A 17,986-nucleotide genomic window follows, 5' to 3' on the forward strand; every position below is an offset into this window, starting at 1 on the left:
GGCTCCCGGTGCATGGAGCCTGCTTCTCCCTCTGCCTGTGTCTCTGCCTCTCTTTCTCTCTGTGACTATCATAAATTAAAAAAAAAAAAAAAAAAAAACAAAGCTTACATTCTGGTGGAAAAAGTGAACAAGTGTATAAATAAAATAATTTTACATAGGGACAAGTGTTGTGAATAAAATAGGCTAATACGACATTTACGAGGTAAATAAGCAGGCACCTTTTGATAATGTAGTCAAAGAAGGCCTGTTTTATGTGTATTAACATAAATTAAATTATATTATACCTTTTATTGGATAACCTGCTTTTATCATTTAACAATGTGTGAAAGCTACCTTATACATCTGTACACATCTATTACATATCTATTGCTCCTTTAACAACTGTATCCAAACTGATGGATTTTTTTACTACTGAAATCAACACTGTGAGGAACACTTTGATACATATATCTTTGTGTATATGTATAAATATTATTACTTTAGGATAAATTCCTAAAAATGGAATTACAAGGTCAAAGAAAGCATATATTTGAGGCACCTGGGTGGCTCAGTTGGTTACAGGTCTCTTGATCTCAGCTTAGGTCTTGATTTCAGGGTCATGAGTTCACGCCCTGCACTGGGCTCCATGCTGGATGTGGAGCCCACTTAAAAAAAAAGAAAAAGAAAAGAGCACACATTTAAGTTTCTGATAGATATTATCAAACTACCCTCAAAAAGTTTGTAAAAAATGGAACTTCTGCAAAAAGGATACACCTTTTTTTTTTCAAGCAAGTGCCAATAAGATCATTTGAATAAAAGTATTTTGTTTCTCTATTCTCTGTAAAATGATCAATTCTCAATCTTTACCTGATTTGACCAATCCACAATATATCTGAATTACCCCTTTTCTCATAAAACACTTTCTTTACCTGTCTTTTAAAGCTGTATGCCTTTGTGGTTTTCATCATAATACACTGGACTCTACTTTTCTACCTGCCCTCTTGGTTCCTCATTTTCTTAAATTTAAACACTTAAGTATCCTAGGGATCAGTCTTTGGTCCTCTCTCTACCTGTATCCATTCCTTTCATAGGCTTTTACCTAATCTCATATACTTAAATATCTATTTCCATTTGGATGCCTAAGAGGCATCTGAAAATATCTAAAACTGAATTAAAACTCAAAACCTGCTCCTGCTACAGTATTATTTCAATTCAATAAATGACAACTCTACTTTTCCAGTTGCTCAAACCAAATCCTTTCTTTCATTCTCTTATATCCCAAATTCTTTTCATTTAGGTATCTGCTCAAGTCAGATTCCTCAGAGAAATCTTTACATTTCTAAAACAGTACTCTCCTGCCTCTTACCACCATTACCCATCTTAGCTTGCCTATTTTTTTAAATGACATGTCTCAATATCTAAAATTATATATTTATTTAATCGATCATTGTTTCACTTACCAGAATATTACCTGCCAACAGGAACTTTGTTGGTTCACTACAGTATCTCTACCACCTTGAGCAGTATTTTTTGTTGTTAGCACAGTAGCCAGTAACTATTTGCTCAATGAATGAATGATACAGATTATACAAAATATTATTTTTTTTTATTTTTCATTTATTTATGATAGTCACACAGAGAGAGAGAGAGAGGCAGAGACATAGGCAGAGGGAGAAGCAGGCTCCATGCACCGGGAGCCTGACGTGGGATTCGATCCCGGATCTCCAGGATCGCGCCCTGGGCCAAAGGCAGGCGCTAAACCGCTGCGCCACCCAGGGATCCCAAATATTATTATTATTATTATTGAAAACCTGGTCTTGAGCTGGCAAAGGCAATATATTTAGGGATGAAGCAAGGTTTGTGGCCTAGCCCAGGCACAGCTATATAGCTTGGGCAAGTTATCCTTCGGTCTATTTTTCTATCTGTAAACTGGGTTTTGTCATCTTCCTCAGCAAACAAGACAGCTGAAACAGTCAATATCTATTTGGTACTCTAAGCCACAAAAGTTTCATTGCCTGTAATTTACCAGGAATATTTGATTCTATTTTCTTAATTTTACTTGTTCTGGTCAAACACAATATAAGGGTATGTGTTCAAAGGTCCTCATATTAAGTTATTATATCACTGTATTAATGTATTATTTAGTTGTGTTTCTAATATGTCCACATGTGCAAACTTTAAGAATGATAAAGTAAAAGCAATTAGGAAAAAATTTACCAAAAATTCTTTAATTCTACTATGTTGGTGGTTGTACAAATTGGTAAATATATTAAAAATCATTCAGTTGTACACTTAAATTAGGTGAATTTTATGGCACACAAATTATACCTCAATAAGACTGTTAAAGCAAGAAAGAGATTTTCTAACTCCATATATGAAGCTACGTAAAATATTCTCAGGATTTAGGAATAAGGCAAAAGCCCTCTACCAAAAGATCCCCTCCCCCAATGAATAAAGTTGAAAAGATGAGCTCTGCCATTAGTTGAAACATGCCACCCTAAAAAATGGTTTATAAAAGAAACTCAGATATTGGGTCAAATCCAGGGTGTTTTTTGTTTTTGTTTTTTGTTTTGTTTTTTACAGATTTTATTTATTTATTCATGAGAGACACAGAGAGAGAGAGAGGGGGGGGCAGAGACACAGACAGAGAGAGAAGCAGGCTCCATCCATGCAGGTGTTGTGCCCAAGATTGTGAATCCGAGAAACCAAGGAGCCAACACCGATGCAAGTGCACGAGGGTTTATTAGCAAGCTCGAGCTTGGGTCCAAGTATACCTGACACAGTGGAGCAGGGACTTGGACCCCGAAGTGGGTTACAGCTGGGTTTTTTATAGGCTGGTCTAGGGGATTTTCAGAAGGGATGGAGGAATTTCTCAAGTTCTGTTTACATTTTGATATGGGGCTTTCAAGGGCATTGAGCTCTGTTCTCATTCTAATGTGGGACTTTCTACCACAAGTGTGGGCTCTGTTGTCTTTCTGATATGGGATTCCCTGCGATGACATTGAGGACATTCTGCAGTTTTTCCTATAAAGTTCAGCTCTTATTCACAGGGTCCTAAGATGGCTATACTTTGCTAATGCTAAAATTTGAGGTGGAATGGCCTTGATTTTTCTCAGCCTCCACATTTCCCCCTCTCAGAGGAACCTAAGGAAGGACCCAATCATGGGTCCAGGTTGGTCTCAGAGTGAACCAGTGGGAATGATTAAATCATGATTCAAACCAACCTTGTTGCTGTTCTCGTTCCCGTTTACATCTAGCTAAACCTTTTCTGACTTTTGCCATAGATTCCTGGACTATTCCTGAGTGGTCAGTAAAGAAGTAACACTCCTCATTTGGGGCAACACATAACGCCCCCCTTGCTTGCAAAAGCCTCTCTACAGTTAAGATGCTCCCATCTTTTTAACCCTTAAAAGACTTTAAAAGCAAGGCTGAATTGGGTGCACATTTTTAAATGGCTAACGGGGAAGCAACATTAGTGGGGTAAGTGAGAACGGTGCAGTCTTAGCTTTAGGGGATTGTCCTTGTCTGGTTGGCCTTTCCATTCTGGAACAAAGTCCTTGAGAACAGTCCTTGTGGATCAGTTGGCTGGACATGGGTGTAGTGGACCCAGGGAGTAATCCCGTCGACCTTGAGAGTGGTGGTCAGGATCATGATGTAGGGTCCCTTCCAGCGAGGTTGAAGTGTCTGGTGTCGGTATCTCTGCATGTACACCCAGTCACCTGGCTGGTATTGATGGGGACCTGGGGGTGGCCCAGTCTCATAGAGGGCCCTCAGCTTAGGCCACATCTGCTCATGGGTTCATTTTAGCATTTGGAGGGAGAAAAGGAGTTGGTGATCAAATTCAGGAAGCACCTCGGGTTTTATTTATTTATTTTTATTTTTATTTTATTTTATTTTATTTTTTGCACCTCAGGTTTTAAATTGGGGATAATAGATGGAGGAAAACTGTACATGATCTCATAGGGAGTCAATCCCATCTTATATGGGGAGTTCCTCACCCTATATAGGGCGAAGGGGAGGAGAGTCACCCAGTCCCCGCCGGTCTCCAGGGCTAATTTAGTTAAGGTCTCCTTTAATGTTCTGTTCATCCCCTCTACCTGTCCTGAGCTTTGGGGCCTATGTGCACAATGTAATTTCCAATCTGCCCCAAGTACTAGTGCCACTCCCCGTGTTACTCTAGAGATGAATCCTGGGCCATTGTCTGATTCAATCTTTTTTTTTTTTTTTTTTTAATTTATTTTTGTTTATTTATGATAGTCATACAGAGAGAGAGAGAGGCAGAGACACAGGCAGAGGGAGAAGCAGGCTCCATGCACCGGGAGCCCGACGTGGGATTCGATCCCGGGTCTCCAGGATCGCGCCCTGGGCCAAAGGCAGGCGCCAAACTGCTGCGCCACCCAGGGATCCCTGTCTGATTCAATCTTAACAAGAAAACCATACCTTGGTAAGATGTCTTCCAGCAGTTTCTTGGTCATGGTCTGTGCTGTCTCATGTTTGGTGGGAAAAGCCTCTGTCCATCCTGGTGGACAGTTTGCGGTTGTGGAATCCTCTGCTCTGCAGATCTGGGCTTTTTTAGCTGAGGCCCGGTATCCTAGAGCCGCTATTGTTTGGAGCAAGTCCCTGGTGCTTTGCAGGCATGTGTCCTGGTCCTCCGCCACCAACAGAATATCAAATGAGCATGCTCGGAACAGAACTCACCCAAGTCTTCATGTAAGGCCTCATCGAAGATGGTCAGTGAATTTTTGAATCCTTGTGGTAGTCGAGTCCAGGTGAGCTGGTCATTGATGCCTTTCTCGGGGTCCGTCCATTCAAAGGCAAAGAGGTCTTGTCTCTTGGGTGCTAAAGGCAGGCTGAAAAAGGCATCTTTTAAATAGAGGAGGGTGTATGGGTTTGGGACCGTAGGGTACATATCCTCTACTCGCCGGTTGACGAGTCCTGGACTGGCCTGTAATCGTTAGAGTGCGGTTTCCGAACCGGCAGTAAGGGAGTGTTCCATGCCGATTGGCAAGGCATCAATATGCCCGAGTCCAGTAGTTGCCGTATGTGGGGTGTGATTCCCTTTCATGCTACAAGAGGCATGGGGTATTGGCGGACCCTGACAGGGTCTGCCCCCGGCCTTAGTTCTATGTATATGGCGGGTCAGTGCCAGGCCAGCCCAATTTCCCCAGTTTCTGCCCACGCTTGGGGAAATTCCCACAGCCAATGGTCAATGTCAGTCATTGGGGCTGAGGGCATTTGGTGGAGATGATATTCGTCTTCTAAACTCAGGACAAGCACCTGAATAGGGTGCCCCTCCTTGTTTAGGATTTTTACCCCTTTGGGGTGGAAGCGAATTTGTGCCCCCATCTTGGTGAGCAAATCCTGACCTAACAATGGGTAGGGACACTCAGCGATGACCATGAAGGAGTGGGATACCTGGCCCATGCTGAGATTCCCAGTTCTTCGGGTAGTCCATGAGTACTGTTTGGTGCCCGTGGCCCCTTGCACCCATGAAGTCTTGTTTGCCAATTTCCCTTGGGGTTGTAATAAAACCGAATGTTGTGCCCCAGTGTCCACTAGGAATTCAACAGGTTGCCCCTCCACTCTGAGAGTTACCCTGGGCTCGGGGAGGGGTGCCGAACCCCAACTGACTCCCCTAGTCGTCCAGGTCCTCCATCTCCAAGATCCTGGCAGGGGCCTTAGGTCTTTTGTTAAGGCAGTCTTTCACCACCCAGTGGCCCTCTTCTTTGCAATAAGCACATTGGTTTTTGTTCAGCTTAGGGCGCTCCTTCCAGGGACCAGGGCCATCCTCCTTACCTGTGCCTGAAGCCAGCTTCTTGAGGTGCCTCCGTCTTTCCTGTGGGTCGTCCATGGTTGTGGCCAGCAGGATTTTGGCTAGGTTTCAGGTCTGCCGGTCACTTAGTTTGGTTTGTTGCTCTTCCGGACTTTCTTTATTATTATAGACTCTTTCTGCTACTATAAGTCTTGCAAGTCTTCTCTCCTAGTATTCTCTCTAAGAAGGCTGCTGGACTCTCGTCCTTACCCTGTCTTACATAACCATACCTCGGCCAGATTGGTCGGCTTGCGCGCGGCAGCCTGGAGACCTGCCATTAGAGTCTGGTGGTGGACCCGGAGTCTCTCCTTACCTTCAGCCAAGTTGTGCGCTTTGGGGAGTAAAAATGGTTTTAGCCAAGGAGGGGAATTCTCGCTCATGTCCTGCCAGACCAGGATGTTGGGCACCTGGTCAGGGTGGCCGTCCGGTTTGTCCCTGAAGATCACGGCCTTAACCTGTAAGATAGTAGGTAGGTGGAAAGTTCCTTCTTGGGGCCATCCCACGCTAAAGGTTGGCCATTCTGACATGCAGTAAGTTTGAAATTTCCTTCTCCTTATGTAAACAGTTATGACAGTTAACAAAGACACAGTAATACAGACAAATGCACAAACAGTTAACAAGGATATAGTAACACAAATGCACAGTTAACAAGGACACAGTAACACAGACAAACATTCCCGAGCGGCTGCAGAGACAAAACAGAAAGTAATCCGAAGGGCTGGCAGCCGGCCCTCCTTACAGATGAGGACCCCCATCCTCCTTACAGATGAGGACTTCTGTCCTCCAGGCAGGGGCAAAGGACGTCTCCTCAAGACCCCCCGGTCGATGGCCCGCCAGCGCATCCGCCTAAGCCAATGCCGACCCAATACAGATTGGAACAGTTTAAAGCTCTCAGAGAATATGTGCACAAAAGGTGGAAAAAGTTGAGTGCACTCACCATGCGTGGGACCCTCCAGATAGGGTCCTGGAGGTCTCTCGGATCCCGGACGAGCCCCCAAATGTTGTGCCCAAGATTGCGAATCCGAGAAACCACCAAGGAGCCAACACTGATGCAAGCGCACGAGGGTTTATTAGCAAGCTCGAGCTTGGGTCCAAGTATACCTGACACAGTGGAGCAGGGACTTGGATCCTGAGGGGGGTTCCAGCTGGGTTTTTAGGGGCTGGTCTAGGGGACCTCCAGAAGGGGTGGAGGAAGTTCTCAAGTTCTGTTTACATTTTGATATGGGGCTTTCAAGGGCATTGAGCTCTGTTCTCATTCTAATGTGGGACTTTCTACCAGGAGTGTGGGCTCTGTTGTCTTTCTGATATGGGATTCCCTGCGATGACATTGAGGACATTCTGCAGTTTTTCCTATAAAGTTCAGCTCTTATTCACAGGGGTCTAAGATGGCTGTACTTGTGCTAATGCTAAACTTGAGGTGAAATGGCCTAGATTTTTCTTGGCCTCCACACAGGGAGCCGGACGTGGGACTCGATCCCGGGTCTCCAGGATCACACCCTGGGCTGAAGGTGGCGCTAAACCGCTGAGCCACCTGGGCTGCCCCCCAAAGGTGCTCTTGATGGGGGAACACAGGGCTAGCTGAGGACAAAGCACAAGCCCAGGGCAGCACATTGACAAGTCCTTCAAACAGGCAGAGGGACATTCCTCTATGGACTCAACTGCCTCGATGTTTATACTTTGCTAAGGGTAAAAAGCAACTTAGTCCGACCCCCAGGCGCCTGTAAGTCTACTTTAACATACAAAAATTCCTTTAGAAATTTCCTTTGTCTCTATCCACCACCCCTCACCAAGATATGTGTTGGCAATCATCCCCCAAGAATATGGCCCACCGATATATATCTGAAGGGTTTCATGACTAAGGTTTTATTAGAAGGTAATTGTGCCCAAGATTGCGAATCTGAGAAACCACCAAGGAGCTGACACTGATGCAAGTGCATGAAGGTTTATTAGCAAGCTCGAGTTTGGGTCCAAGCATACTCCATACAGCAGAGTAGGGGCTTGGACCCCAAGACTAAGAAGCACAGCAGTGTTATAGGGGCCAGTGGCCAATGAGATTGTAACATACGCAGAGAGTTGCACAGTCATGTTGGTCCACACGCAGGCGGCCAATTGAATCACGATTCACCCTATAGTGACCATTTGAACTAGCCTATTATTCTGGTTAGAATTGGCGCTCAGGTTTGGCGGGCAAAAGAGTGTTTTTCATTCCTTGGCTGGTTAAAGGTCAGAGGTCCCGCATTCCTAAGTATGCTGGTTTCTGATAAGGGTGTGCTTAAGAGCTAAACTAGGGTGAGGGAGTGCCTTAAACAATAGGCAGGTCGTGTGGGGGGTTTTACAGGAGATGGCGGGTGTAGCACAGAATGGAGTTAGTCCTGCTCTGCTTGTCCAGGGGTAGGGAATTTTTGTTACATTTCCTGGGTCCCACAGTAATAAGTGACCTTTTCCTGACAATTGCTAGCCTCCAGGTCCTGGAAACCTTGCTTCTAAAATTCCTCAGAGACTAAACTATCCCCAAACCCCTCCCAACTCCCAGTATATCATCAGCCACTCCTCACAAGCCGAAGCAGCAGCTCTACCTGCCCACAGGTCTTGTCTCCGTGGCTTTTTTTTTTTTTTTAAGATTTATTTATTTATTCAGTCAGAGCGAGAGAGAGGCAGAGACACAGGCAGAGGGAGAAGCAGGCTCCATGCAGGGAGCCCGATGCGGGACTCGATCCTGGGTCTCCAGGATCACACCCCCAGCTGCAGGCGGCGCTAAACCGCTGCGCCACCAGGGCTGCCCTTGTCTCCGTGGCTTTAATAAAATCACCATTTTATACCACAGACATCTCAAGAATTCTTTCTTGGTCGTCAGCTCCGGGCCTCACCTACATTCCAAAACTTCATCAATCTAAACAAAATCCCTATCTTAAAGATACATCTCCACCCTAACGATCATTGCACCATTATTTACAGTAGGCAATTTATGGAAACAACCCGGGGCTATGGAAGTTAGAATGGACAAAATCTTACCCACCTACCCACCCACCCAAAAGATTATTCAACTATAAAAAAGGAAATCTTGAGGATCCCAGGGTGGCTCAGCGGTTTAGCGCCGCCTTCCGCCCAGGGTGTGATCCTGGAGACCCGTGGAGTCCCACGTCGGGAGCCTGCTTCTCCCTCTGCCTGTGTCTCTGCCTCTGTCTCTCACGAATAAATAAAATCTTAAAAAAAAAAAAAAAAAAAAAAAGGAAATCTTGCCTTTTAGGATAACATAGACTTTGAGGGCATACCCTAAGTGAAGGAAGAGAAAGATAAATGCTGTATTTATATGTGGAATCTAAAAAAGGTGACTTCATAAAAATAGTGTGGCGATTGCCAGTGTATGTAGGGGAGATGTTGGTTATAGGGTATAAACTTCCAGCTGTAAGATGAATACATTGTGGGGGATCTAATTAATATTCAGCATGGTGACTGTAAGTAACAAGAGAGTAGATCTTTTTTTTTTTTTTTTAACTTTTTAAAATTTATGATAGTCACCGAGAGAAAGAGGCAGAGACACAGGCAGAGGGAGAAGCAGGCTCCATGCACCGGGAGCCCGACGTGGGATTCGATCCCGGGTCTCCAGGATCGCGCCCTGGGCCAAAGGCAGGCGCCAAACCGCTGCGCCACCAGGGATCCCCAGAGAGTAGATCTTAAATGTTATCGCCACACACGAAGCTATGGCAATTATGTGCGAGAACTGAGATGTGAACTAACCTTACTGTAATTATTTCATAATATGCGCTCCACATCATCACACTGTACATCTTAAACTTGCATACCTTATGTTAATCATCTCTTAATCACACCGGGGAAGATAATAAAGTGCCCTGCACAACTTAACTTCAGAGCCATCCTGGGAGGATTGTGACCTGAACACAGGAAGGAGCTGGTTTCCCGGAGCGCACGCCTGCAGGAGGGAGGGAGTGTCCGCCCTTGCTGCGGCCTCTCCAACCCAGATCTGCACCCAGGGAGGCGACAAAAATCTAGGCTTGCAGAGTTGATCACCGTCCCGCACGGACCGACCCGAGGTCACCCCGGGCACGGGGAGCCACGCAGCGCTCCGGCCCGGAGGGGCCGAAAACAGCGCCCCGGCTCCGACCCCGGCCGAGCAGGCGTCACCGGAGGGTTTAAAACCGCTGCGGGGGGATCCCGGGGTGGCTCAGGGCGCGATCCTGGAGTCCCGGGATCGAGTCCCACGTCGGGCTCCCGGCCTGGAGCCTGCCTCTCTATCAAGAATGAATGAACTTAAAAGTCTCAAAAACAAAAAACAAACGGCTGCGGGCACCACCCGGACCCTCCGACCGCAGTCGGACAGCGCGGGGGACGAGAACGCCGGAAGGGAGGCCGCCTCCTGCTCGGCGGGCTTCACCTCTCCCCGGGCCCGGCCAGGACCCCCCTGAGGACCCGCGCCCTCGGCGCCCGCGGCGCCACCTTTGCCAGCGCCCCGGAGAGCCGGGAGACGCGCCTCCCTCCCGCGCGCGCGCAACTGATTCCCGCGAGATCGCCCCTCAGGCCCCGCCCACGAGGGGCTGGGATCGAGACCCGACCCCTCTCCGGCGAGCTCCCCGCCCCCACACGAAGGCGCAATCTGAAACGGCTTCTTCCACCATTCAATCATTTCCGCCAGCCACTCATCACCGAGTTCGTCCTTTCCCGGGCATCCGACCTCCACCCAAACCCCCGCTCATCGCCACTTGAGGGCCTTACGTCCTTCCGGGCTGCGCACGCGCACCGCGGGGGGCGGGAGGCGGGGCGGGGCGGGGGGCGCAGGCGCAGACGCACCACCTCTGGTGGCCCGGGTGGGGGGCGCTATTCGCTGAACACGTGGGTTGGGCTGTCGCGCGCGCAGGTGGAGCTAAGTCGATCATCAATTTTGGTGGTGTCCATCGTGGGCAGCGGACTAATAAAGGCCATGGCACCGGCGGAAATCCTGAACGGGAAGGTGGTCTCCGCGTAAGCACCTGTCGTTGTTAGGGCTTGTTGGGCTGCAGGCGGGGGCTCTGAGCAGAGTGTGCAGGGCCCCCACGTTCCCGTGTTTTTGCTGGAGGGCTTCATGGAGCGCAAGAGTGAGGCTGGCCGCGTGGGGAGGGAGGACGTAGTATTGAACATGTCACACCCAAAGATCGGTTCCCTGCAAAGAATGGGGCCTTGGGCACTGTCCGAGTTTCTAGAAGGGCTGCCTGGTGCCTAGGCCCGTCGGCTCTTGTGTTTTGGACCAGTTCTCTTAACCGGCGCGACTGTGCTCCCCCCAAATGCCGCTGCTGACGGCTTCCTGCCAGAAGAGTTTGGTTGGGACTGTGCAGTGCCGTAGTCAGAACTTATTAATGCAAATTACCTCTTTGCCCTATAATTCAGAGGTGAGGAGTCCGAGATTAATGAGATGACAAAACTTGATAAGGTCATAAGGCTGATTAGTGAGAGAGATACACCTTCCAGACATCGCTTTTTTACCTACGCCTAAGTCATTTGCTAAGTGGAACCCAATAAACTTTTCCTTTTCCTTCAATTTCGGGCTCTTCTAATAACCATGTCTCCGTCCAGGTCCTAGAGTTGCGGTTTTTCCCTGTTGCATCTGACCTCGGCCTGCTCTACCTCTAACAGGAAATCTAAATGCTTAACTAGTGGGTATGATTGCCAAGCTTACTCCCAGGAAGTACACCCTGTTGCTTCTTGTCTGGGTGGTGACTAGTGGAGAAATAGTAGAGTAGAAGAGGGGCGGATATATCTTGGAGGTGGATCTTGAGACCTTCAACCTCACCAGTTTTTAGTAATTGCTATAGTTGGCAATCATAATTGCCCTGTGGATTTGCCAGCTCTGTGAGTAAAGGTTTTTGAGTGTTAGGGAGTCCTTGGTGGTGAAACCCACCCTCGGGCAAAATGATTTTCCTGGTAGAGAAGGTGGACAAAGAAGGTGAGATGTACAGTAAATGGTAGTGGTGAGTTTTTCATATTGGTAAAGAGGAACTCCAGACATTTAGACTAGAGATCACAACACTTCTGACTGCTTTTCAACTTGTGCTGTGCTAAACTGCATTGTTTCTGACTGACTTTGCTTTTTGTTTGCTTATGGTCAAACCTACTCTCCTTACCAGTGGCTTTTTCTGATAAAGTCTCCTTTTAAGAAGACTGGTAGAAGAGAATTTAGGCTTGCTTCCTGGCAGGCCACTGAGAATAGGTGCTCAATGGATGGTTTTTGTTGAGTGGAGAGCAAGTTAAATATGTTTGTTTGCTCCATACAAGGCAAATACATGCATTGTCTTGTTTATGTCTGTATCCAAAACACCTAGAACTCTTCTTTCACTCTTTAGTAGTTATGTGGCTTTAAGCAAATTAGTTAACCTATCTACACCAAAACTTGCTCAGATGTAAAATAAAATAATATTTAGGCATTGAGTTGTTAGAAGAATTGAATTAATTTTTAGCCGAAGAGCATTTAGAATTGTTCTGGCACATATTAAGTGCTCAATACATGTTATCTGTGTCAACGATTAGAAATTAGTTAATGTGGGATGCTTGGGTGGCTGAGCAGTTGAGCGTCATTAGTTAACATATACATGGATGATTCATTATCTTTTTTTTTTTTTTAAGATTTTATTTACTTATTCATGAGAGACACACAGAGAGAGAGGCAGAAACACAGGCAGAGGGAGAAGCAGGCTCCTCGAGGGGAGCCTGATGCAGAGACTATCCCAGGATCCCAGGATCACGCCCTGAGCTGGAGGCAGCCGCTCAACTGCTCAGCTACCCAGGCGTCCCAAATTCGTTATCTTTTTAACAGAGATAGCTGCCTGGAGATCTGTTTCAATGGTTCTCAACTCACATTAATGTCACTTAGGGAGCTTTTTGTTTTTATTTCTTTTTATTTAAATATGAATGCATAAAATGAGTGTGCCTATCACAATTATACAACTCAATGAATTTTTTGCAACTGAACTTACCTGAGTAACTAGCATCCAGATCAAGAAGTGGCATTGGTACCCCAGAAACCCTTCTTCCTATACCCTGCTATACCCTCCAGTCATCACCCCTCACAAAGGTAATCATCATTATCCTGACTTCTAACACTGTAGATTAATAATGCCTGTCTTTGAACTTTATATAAATGGCATTGTACAGTATAAAGACTTTTGTGTCTGGCTTCTTTCAATTAACATTGTGTTGCTGAGATTATTTCATATTGCATGTAGTTGTAGTTCATTTACTCTCATTGCTGTATTCTACTATAAGAATTTGCCACTATTCGCTCATCTATAGACATTTAGTTTCTAGTTTTTGGTGATATGAGTTATAACTAATATGAGCATTTTTTAAAAAAGATTTTCTTTATATGAGAGAGAGCATGATCAGGGCAGAGGGAGAAGGAGAAGCAGACTCCTTGGCTGAGCCAGGAGCCTGTCATGGGGCCCAATCCCAGGACCCCAAGATCACAACCTGGGCTGAAGTCAGGTGCTTAACCGACTAAGCCACCCAGGAGTTCCATGAGCATTCTTTTACATGTCTTTTGTGGAACATACACACATTTCTGTTGGTTACACATCTAAAAGTAGAATTGTAGAGTAGTAGGATAAACATGTATGATCAGTTTTAGTAGAAATTGCCAGTTTTTTCCAAGATAGTTTTGCCAATTTAGTCTCATAGGGTACTTGTGAAACATATCAGTGTTGGGTGCCCACATCAGACTGATTTAACCGGAATTGCTAGCAATAAGCCACTGGATTCAAATATTCTCTAGATCTTTTAAAAGCTCATTTCTGTGATTCTAATGTATCTTGAAAGTTGAGAACCACTTATTTAAAGCCTTAGATATAAATCTAGTTCTCATCATTGAAGTATGACAGTGATTTGGTTATAAAGATTCAAAGCATTTTCTGGAAAAGACTGTTCCAGGTACTGGAAGGGTCCCTCTACCCAGCCTGCTCAGAGTTGACTTGGCTTACTTTTTACATTGCCCTGTGGTAAAGCAATTAGTTCCTACTAACACAATCTGAAAAGGACCCATTAAGTCTGAGGTCTCTTTGTACTAACAGAAGATCTTTCATGTGTTGATAAAATGGCTCAGAGACTGCCATACCTTGGCACCTTGACTGTCATGGAGAGCATAACTCTAGGAGCTGGTACTAGTCACAGTTCCTCAGAGAGATGGAGTTTTTGGAAGGGGGGACAGCCTTCCTAGCTCATGGGGTCACGCAGTCCCCCAGCAACTCTGCTGAGGTTGCAACAGGCTTCCGACTCTTGGGTTATATGGCTCTGGGGGAATCTGAACAAGAAGGTAGTTCTTACAGCTTAAGTAGGTTGGACTCTGATTGCAGGCTCTGGGCAGGGTGTCCCCACCTGTCCTCTTTTACTAGGTCAAGGACACTCTTGAGAGGAAAGGTAAGTGAACTTCTTACATGGCAACTAGGGATCCTGTAGTCTCTTGTTTTCCCAGTTTGCAGGTCAGCTTTCTTGGTTGCCAGCAACTGTTGGTTCTCTCTAAGGATAAAATGGCAAGCCTTCAAGAGCCCTGAGCAGTCTCTTCCCTAGAGTAGTGTTTGAACTGTAAAATCTCTTACTTGGAGGGATAGGTCATGAGTTCCATGGTCAGAATTTCTCCAACACCCAGTCCACTCAATCCAGCCATTCTGTAGCTGAGAGTGGTGTGATTTGGCCAAAGGTCAGTGGGCTGCTTAATGGCAGAGATTCACCTGGGACCAAGTCTTCACCCAGTGCATCGTGTTCTCTGCTCTATCAGGCACTTAATGCTTTGCTGAAAGGAATTTCATAAACTCATCCTTTATTTTACAGCAGCCTTCCTTTCACTGCCATGCTTCCCACTCTGCTGAGAAAGACCATCCTTGACTTTGGTCTACTTTTATTATTCTTCCTTTATATCTTCCTCAGAACCAGGACTAGACAAAGTTCATCATTACAGATTCCATCTCTGCCTCTTCTACCCTGTGGGAAATATACTTGCCAAATTATCTCCCTTTAGAAGGAACACCCATTTTTCCCTTAAGGGGAGTTCTAAGACTGCAGCCTGAGTTTGACAATTGGGAGAGACCTGAGGGTTAGAGGCAAGTTTGTGTCATTTTGGGGTATTTATTCACTTTTTCAGCAAATTTCTATGTGACCTGTATGCAAAGACTCTTCAGAGCCTATAGACTATGACATTGAGCAGAATAGCCCAAATCTCTGTTTCTGGAATTTGTATCCTGATGGATATGGAGAGACAATAAAATCGGCACAAAAATGTGAGAAGTGTCCAAGGGAAAACCAGAGCAAGGAAGAGGAACAGATTTCTGAAGTGTGGGGGGATTGTAATTTTAAATATGGGAATTAAGCTCATAGTTAATGTAAAGGTGACTTTGGGGCAAATATTTGAAGGCGGTGGTGTCCTGGGCCTACCAATGTTATGGGGAAGGGAATTCCTGACTAAAAACACAGCCTGTACCATGGACTTTTGACTTCACTGGTTATTAAATGACTGCCTTGGAGTCAATAGTGATGGCCCCAGAGAAGCGGACTGAGCAGAGAGCTGAATGGAGTACAGTGTCATTGGTGGTGAGAGCCCCTCCGGCTTAAAGGAGGTGTCCTTTAAGAGATTATTCAGAGCAGTGGAAATTAGCTGGAAGAACTACCCTGATTTGATTTTTAAGCTAGCAGTTACATTTCTTATCGATGTGTTTTTTTCAAAGTGGGGTCTACTGAATGTTGTGTGATTTGTTTGCCCTTCCCTTCTCTTTGTTTGCTATACTGGAGCCCACTCCCTCCATTGGTGGCATTTTTCTAGAAAGTCTTCTTTCTAGAAAGACTAGTCATGAAGAGACAGGGGGTCTGCTGCTTGTCAGGCCACTGAAAGAAGGTACTCTTAGGTTTTATAGATTGAGCAGAGCAAGTTGGGTAATAAGTCTGTAAGCTTCCTGTGGGTGGTATCCCCAGAGCTAGATAGAGCACTGCTCCTTCTGGGGGGCAGGGTCCCTGGGTAACTTGGTTTACTGCTTTGTGCCTTAGTTTCCTCATCTGTATGTTGGGGTAGTAATGGCACCTAATTCATAAGGTTGTTGAAATTAAATGAATCATTCCCGATACAGCATTTATTTATTTATTTTCCAATAAAGCATTTAGAGCAGTCTCTGGCACATAGTAAGTTTTAATGAATTGGTGCTTAGGAAGTACCTGTTGAATAAACAAGTCATGTTTTTATTTTTGGCAGCTGGCTTATAACCTTGAACCTTCAAATTAGAATTTGTCCTACGGATCAAAGATAAAAATGGAACCATGGCTACACATTAAGCCCCAGAGCCAGAAGAACTATTTCTGTAAACAGAATTTGCTCACCACAGGGAAGAGCTACTAAATGTTGATAAGGTTTTTATTTTGTCCTGTAGATCCTTTTGTGCCTAAAAAAAATTGCCTATAATGAGATCCTAAGTGCAGACCTTTCAGAAGTTATCTGGAACCTTGAATGCCTAAGCTCGCTTGACTCAGAGCCTTTCAGGAAAGCAGGTGGGACCTTCTGCAAGGTTGTAAATAGTCCACCCAGCTGAGCTATGGAGTATAGTTATCCCTGGCAGAGCCTGGAGCTAACTCCTGTGGCCATGGCACCAGCAGAAATCCTGAGGATGTGGTCCAAGAATAAGTGTCTGTCCTCATCTGTCAGGAAAGTTGGCATCAGGCAGCTTGATGTTTGGACAGTGGGGCATTGAATAGGGGGGTGTGGTCCCCTATGTTTCTCCATTTGCATAAAGAATCTTATGGAAAAAGGATTATCAGGCTGGGCTAACATGGAGGAGGCTCCCTGGAGCAGAGAGAAAAGGCTCCCCTCCTTCCATTGACCCTGGTAGGGGCTGGGCAGGGTAGAAATGCAGGCCTTATGTGACCAGGGCATTTATCCAGCCTCACTTTCCTCTTCTATACTGTGGGGGTGACGATAGCCATGCTTTATATCCTGAGGTTGTGGAAAGGATTAAAAGGGTGTGTAATGCAAGGCTCTTGGAACAAGGCTGTGTGCTACTGTAGTTATGACTATATTCTCTGACATCTTATCCCTAGTACAGAAAGCCCCCATGCACCCCTGCACCATGCAATTTGCTCCCCTTGACACTTTCTCATAAAGCATCTCCTGGTTGACCAAGAGTTACAAGGCTGATGCCAGGGACTCCACAGCGTATTCTCTTTCCCTACCAAGGGCTTGTCACGTGCTTGCTAAAAGAATTGCAAGGGGCACCTGGGTGGCTCAGTGGTTGAGAATCTGCCTTTGGCTCAGGGCATGATCCTGGGGTCCTGGGATCAAGTCCCACATTGGGACCCGTGCGGGGAGCCTGCTTCTCCTTCTGCCTATGTCTCTGCCTCTCTCTGTGTCTGTGTGAATAAATAACTAATAAAGTATTTTTAAAAATAAATAAAAGGAATTGCAAGCTTGTATCTACTGGATTTGGCTCTTCCTGTTAGGAGATAAATGGGCTAATTCTAATTCATCTGTTTGGAAGAGTTCCAAACTGCTTCTCTTCAGAAAGTTGTTTTCAAGGTTGAAGACAAGTTAAACCTTCTTGCTTTGTTAGCTAAGCTTTTCTTTTCTCCCTTAACAAAAAGTTCTTTCCCTGGAGCCCGGGCAGGAGAGGTGCAGCTTTGAGTTGCTGGTGCTTGAGGAGGACCAGGAAATATGGAGTATTTCTGTAAAAGGTTTTGCCAGAGCCTGTAAGAAATTTATCTTCACTGACTGAACATGATAAACGGTCTTTCATTTTGGTACCCAAGTACTAGTCCCTGTTTATTTAGTAAGCACCCTTTTAGACCTAAGTAAGCCCTTTTTAACCAAGATTTTCCTTTAGCCTTCTCTAAAAGCAGAAGGCTCAGGTCATTGAGAGGCTTTTCCAGATAAGAGCTCTTAGCCGGCTCTTTCCCTCCTACTGGAGTATCCCCGTCTTCCACCTTCTTTCCACATTCCCCTTGGGTGATGATCCAGAGGTCTCCTTGGGACATGGGGCCTTAATTATCTCTGATGGCCGGATCTGTGGTTAATAGACTAATTCTGGGTGTAAGGCTCTCATAGATCCTCAGACTTGGGGCCATCCCATGATGTCCTATGACTCTTGCTACCAACTAATGCTTACAAAATGGTGGCCTCGAGGCCAAATACAGTTATATGTTTTGTTGGGCTTACAGAGTTATTTTTAAAAATTGGATTAATTC

The 17,986-nt window shown here is 45.6% G+C and overlaps 2 protein-coding genes and 1 long non-coding RNA gene across 5 annotated transcripts in view; 1 reads left to right on the forward strand and 2 right to left on the reverse strand.

The window, feature by feature from the left end:
- LOC144320724 (uncharacterized) overlaps window positions 1–637 on the reverse strand; it is a 52,161-nt gene extending 51,524 nt beyond the window's left edge. The window contains exon 1 of the mRNA XM_077909599.1: window positions 539–637. The gene's annotated coding sequence lies outside the window, so the exon portion shown is untranslated. The remainder of the gene's footprint in view (window positions 1–538) is intronic.
- MTHFD1 (methylenetetrahydrofolate dehydrogenase, cyclohydrolase and formyltetrahydrofolate synthetase 1) overlaps window positions 1–17,986 on the forward strand; it is a 123,610-nt gene that overhangs the window by 55,977 nt on the left and 49,647 nt on the right. For 2 of the 3 annotated variants that reach the window (XM_077909588.1, XM_077909590.1), the window contains exon 1: window positions 10,090–10,768. The exons of the other annotated variant lie outside the window; for it this stretch is intronic. In XM_077909588.1, the coding sequence (XP_077765714.1) occupies window positions 10,728–10,768 (41 nt within the window). In that variant the 5' untranslated portion in view covers window positions 10,090–10,727. Of the gene's footprint in view, window positions 1–10,089; window positions 10,769–17,986 lie in introns of those variants that run through there. 3 annotated transcript variants of the gene reach the window in all.
- On the reverse strand, window positions 923–10,807 carry LOC144320731 (uncharacterized). Its single transcript, XR_013386337.1, has 3 exons — window positions 5,776–10,807; window positions 4,420–4,829; window positions 923–3,765 (listed from the first exon to the last, which is right to left on the reverse strand). It is a non-coding gene; the product is annotated as an uncharacterized LOC144320731 (long non-coding RNA).

The sequence above is a fragment of the Canis aureus genome, chromosome 9, assembly GCF_053574225.1.
Source record: "Canis aureus isolate CA01 chromosome 9, VMU_Caureus_v.1.0, whole genome shotgun sequence".
Lineage (NCBI taxonomy): Eukaryota > Metazoa > Chordata > Mammalia > Carnivora > Canidae > Canis > Canis aureus.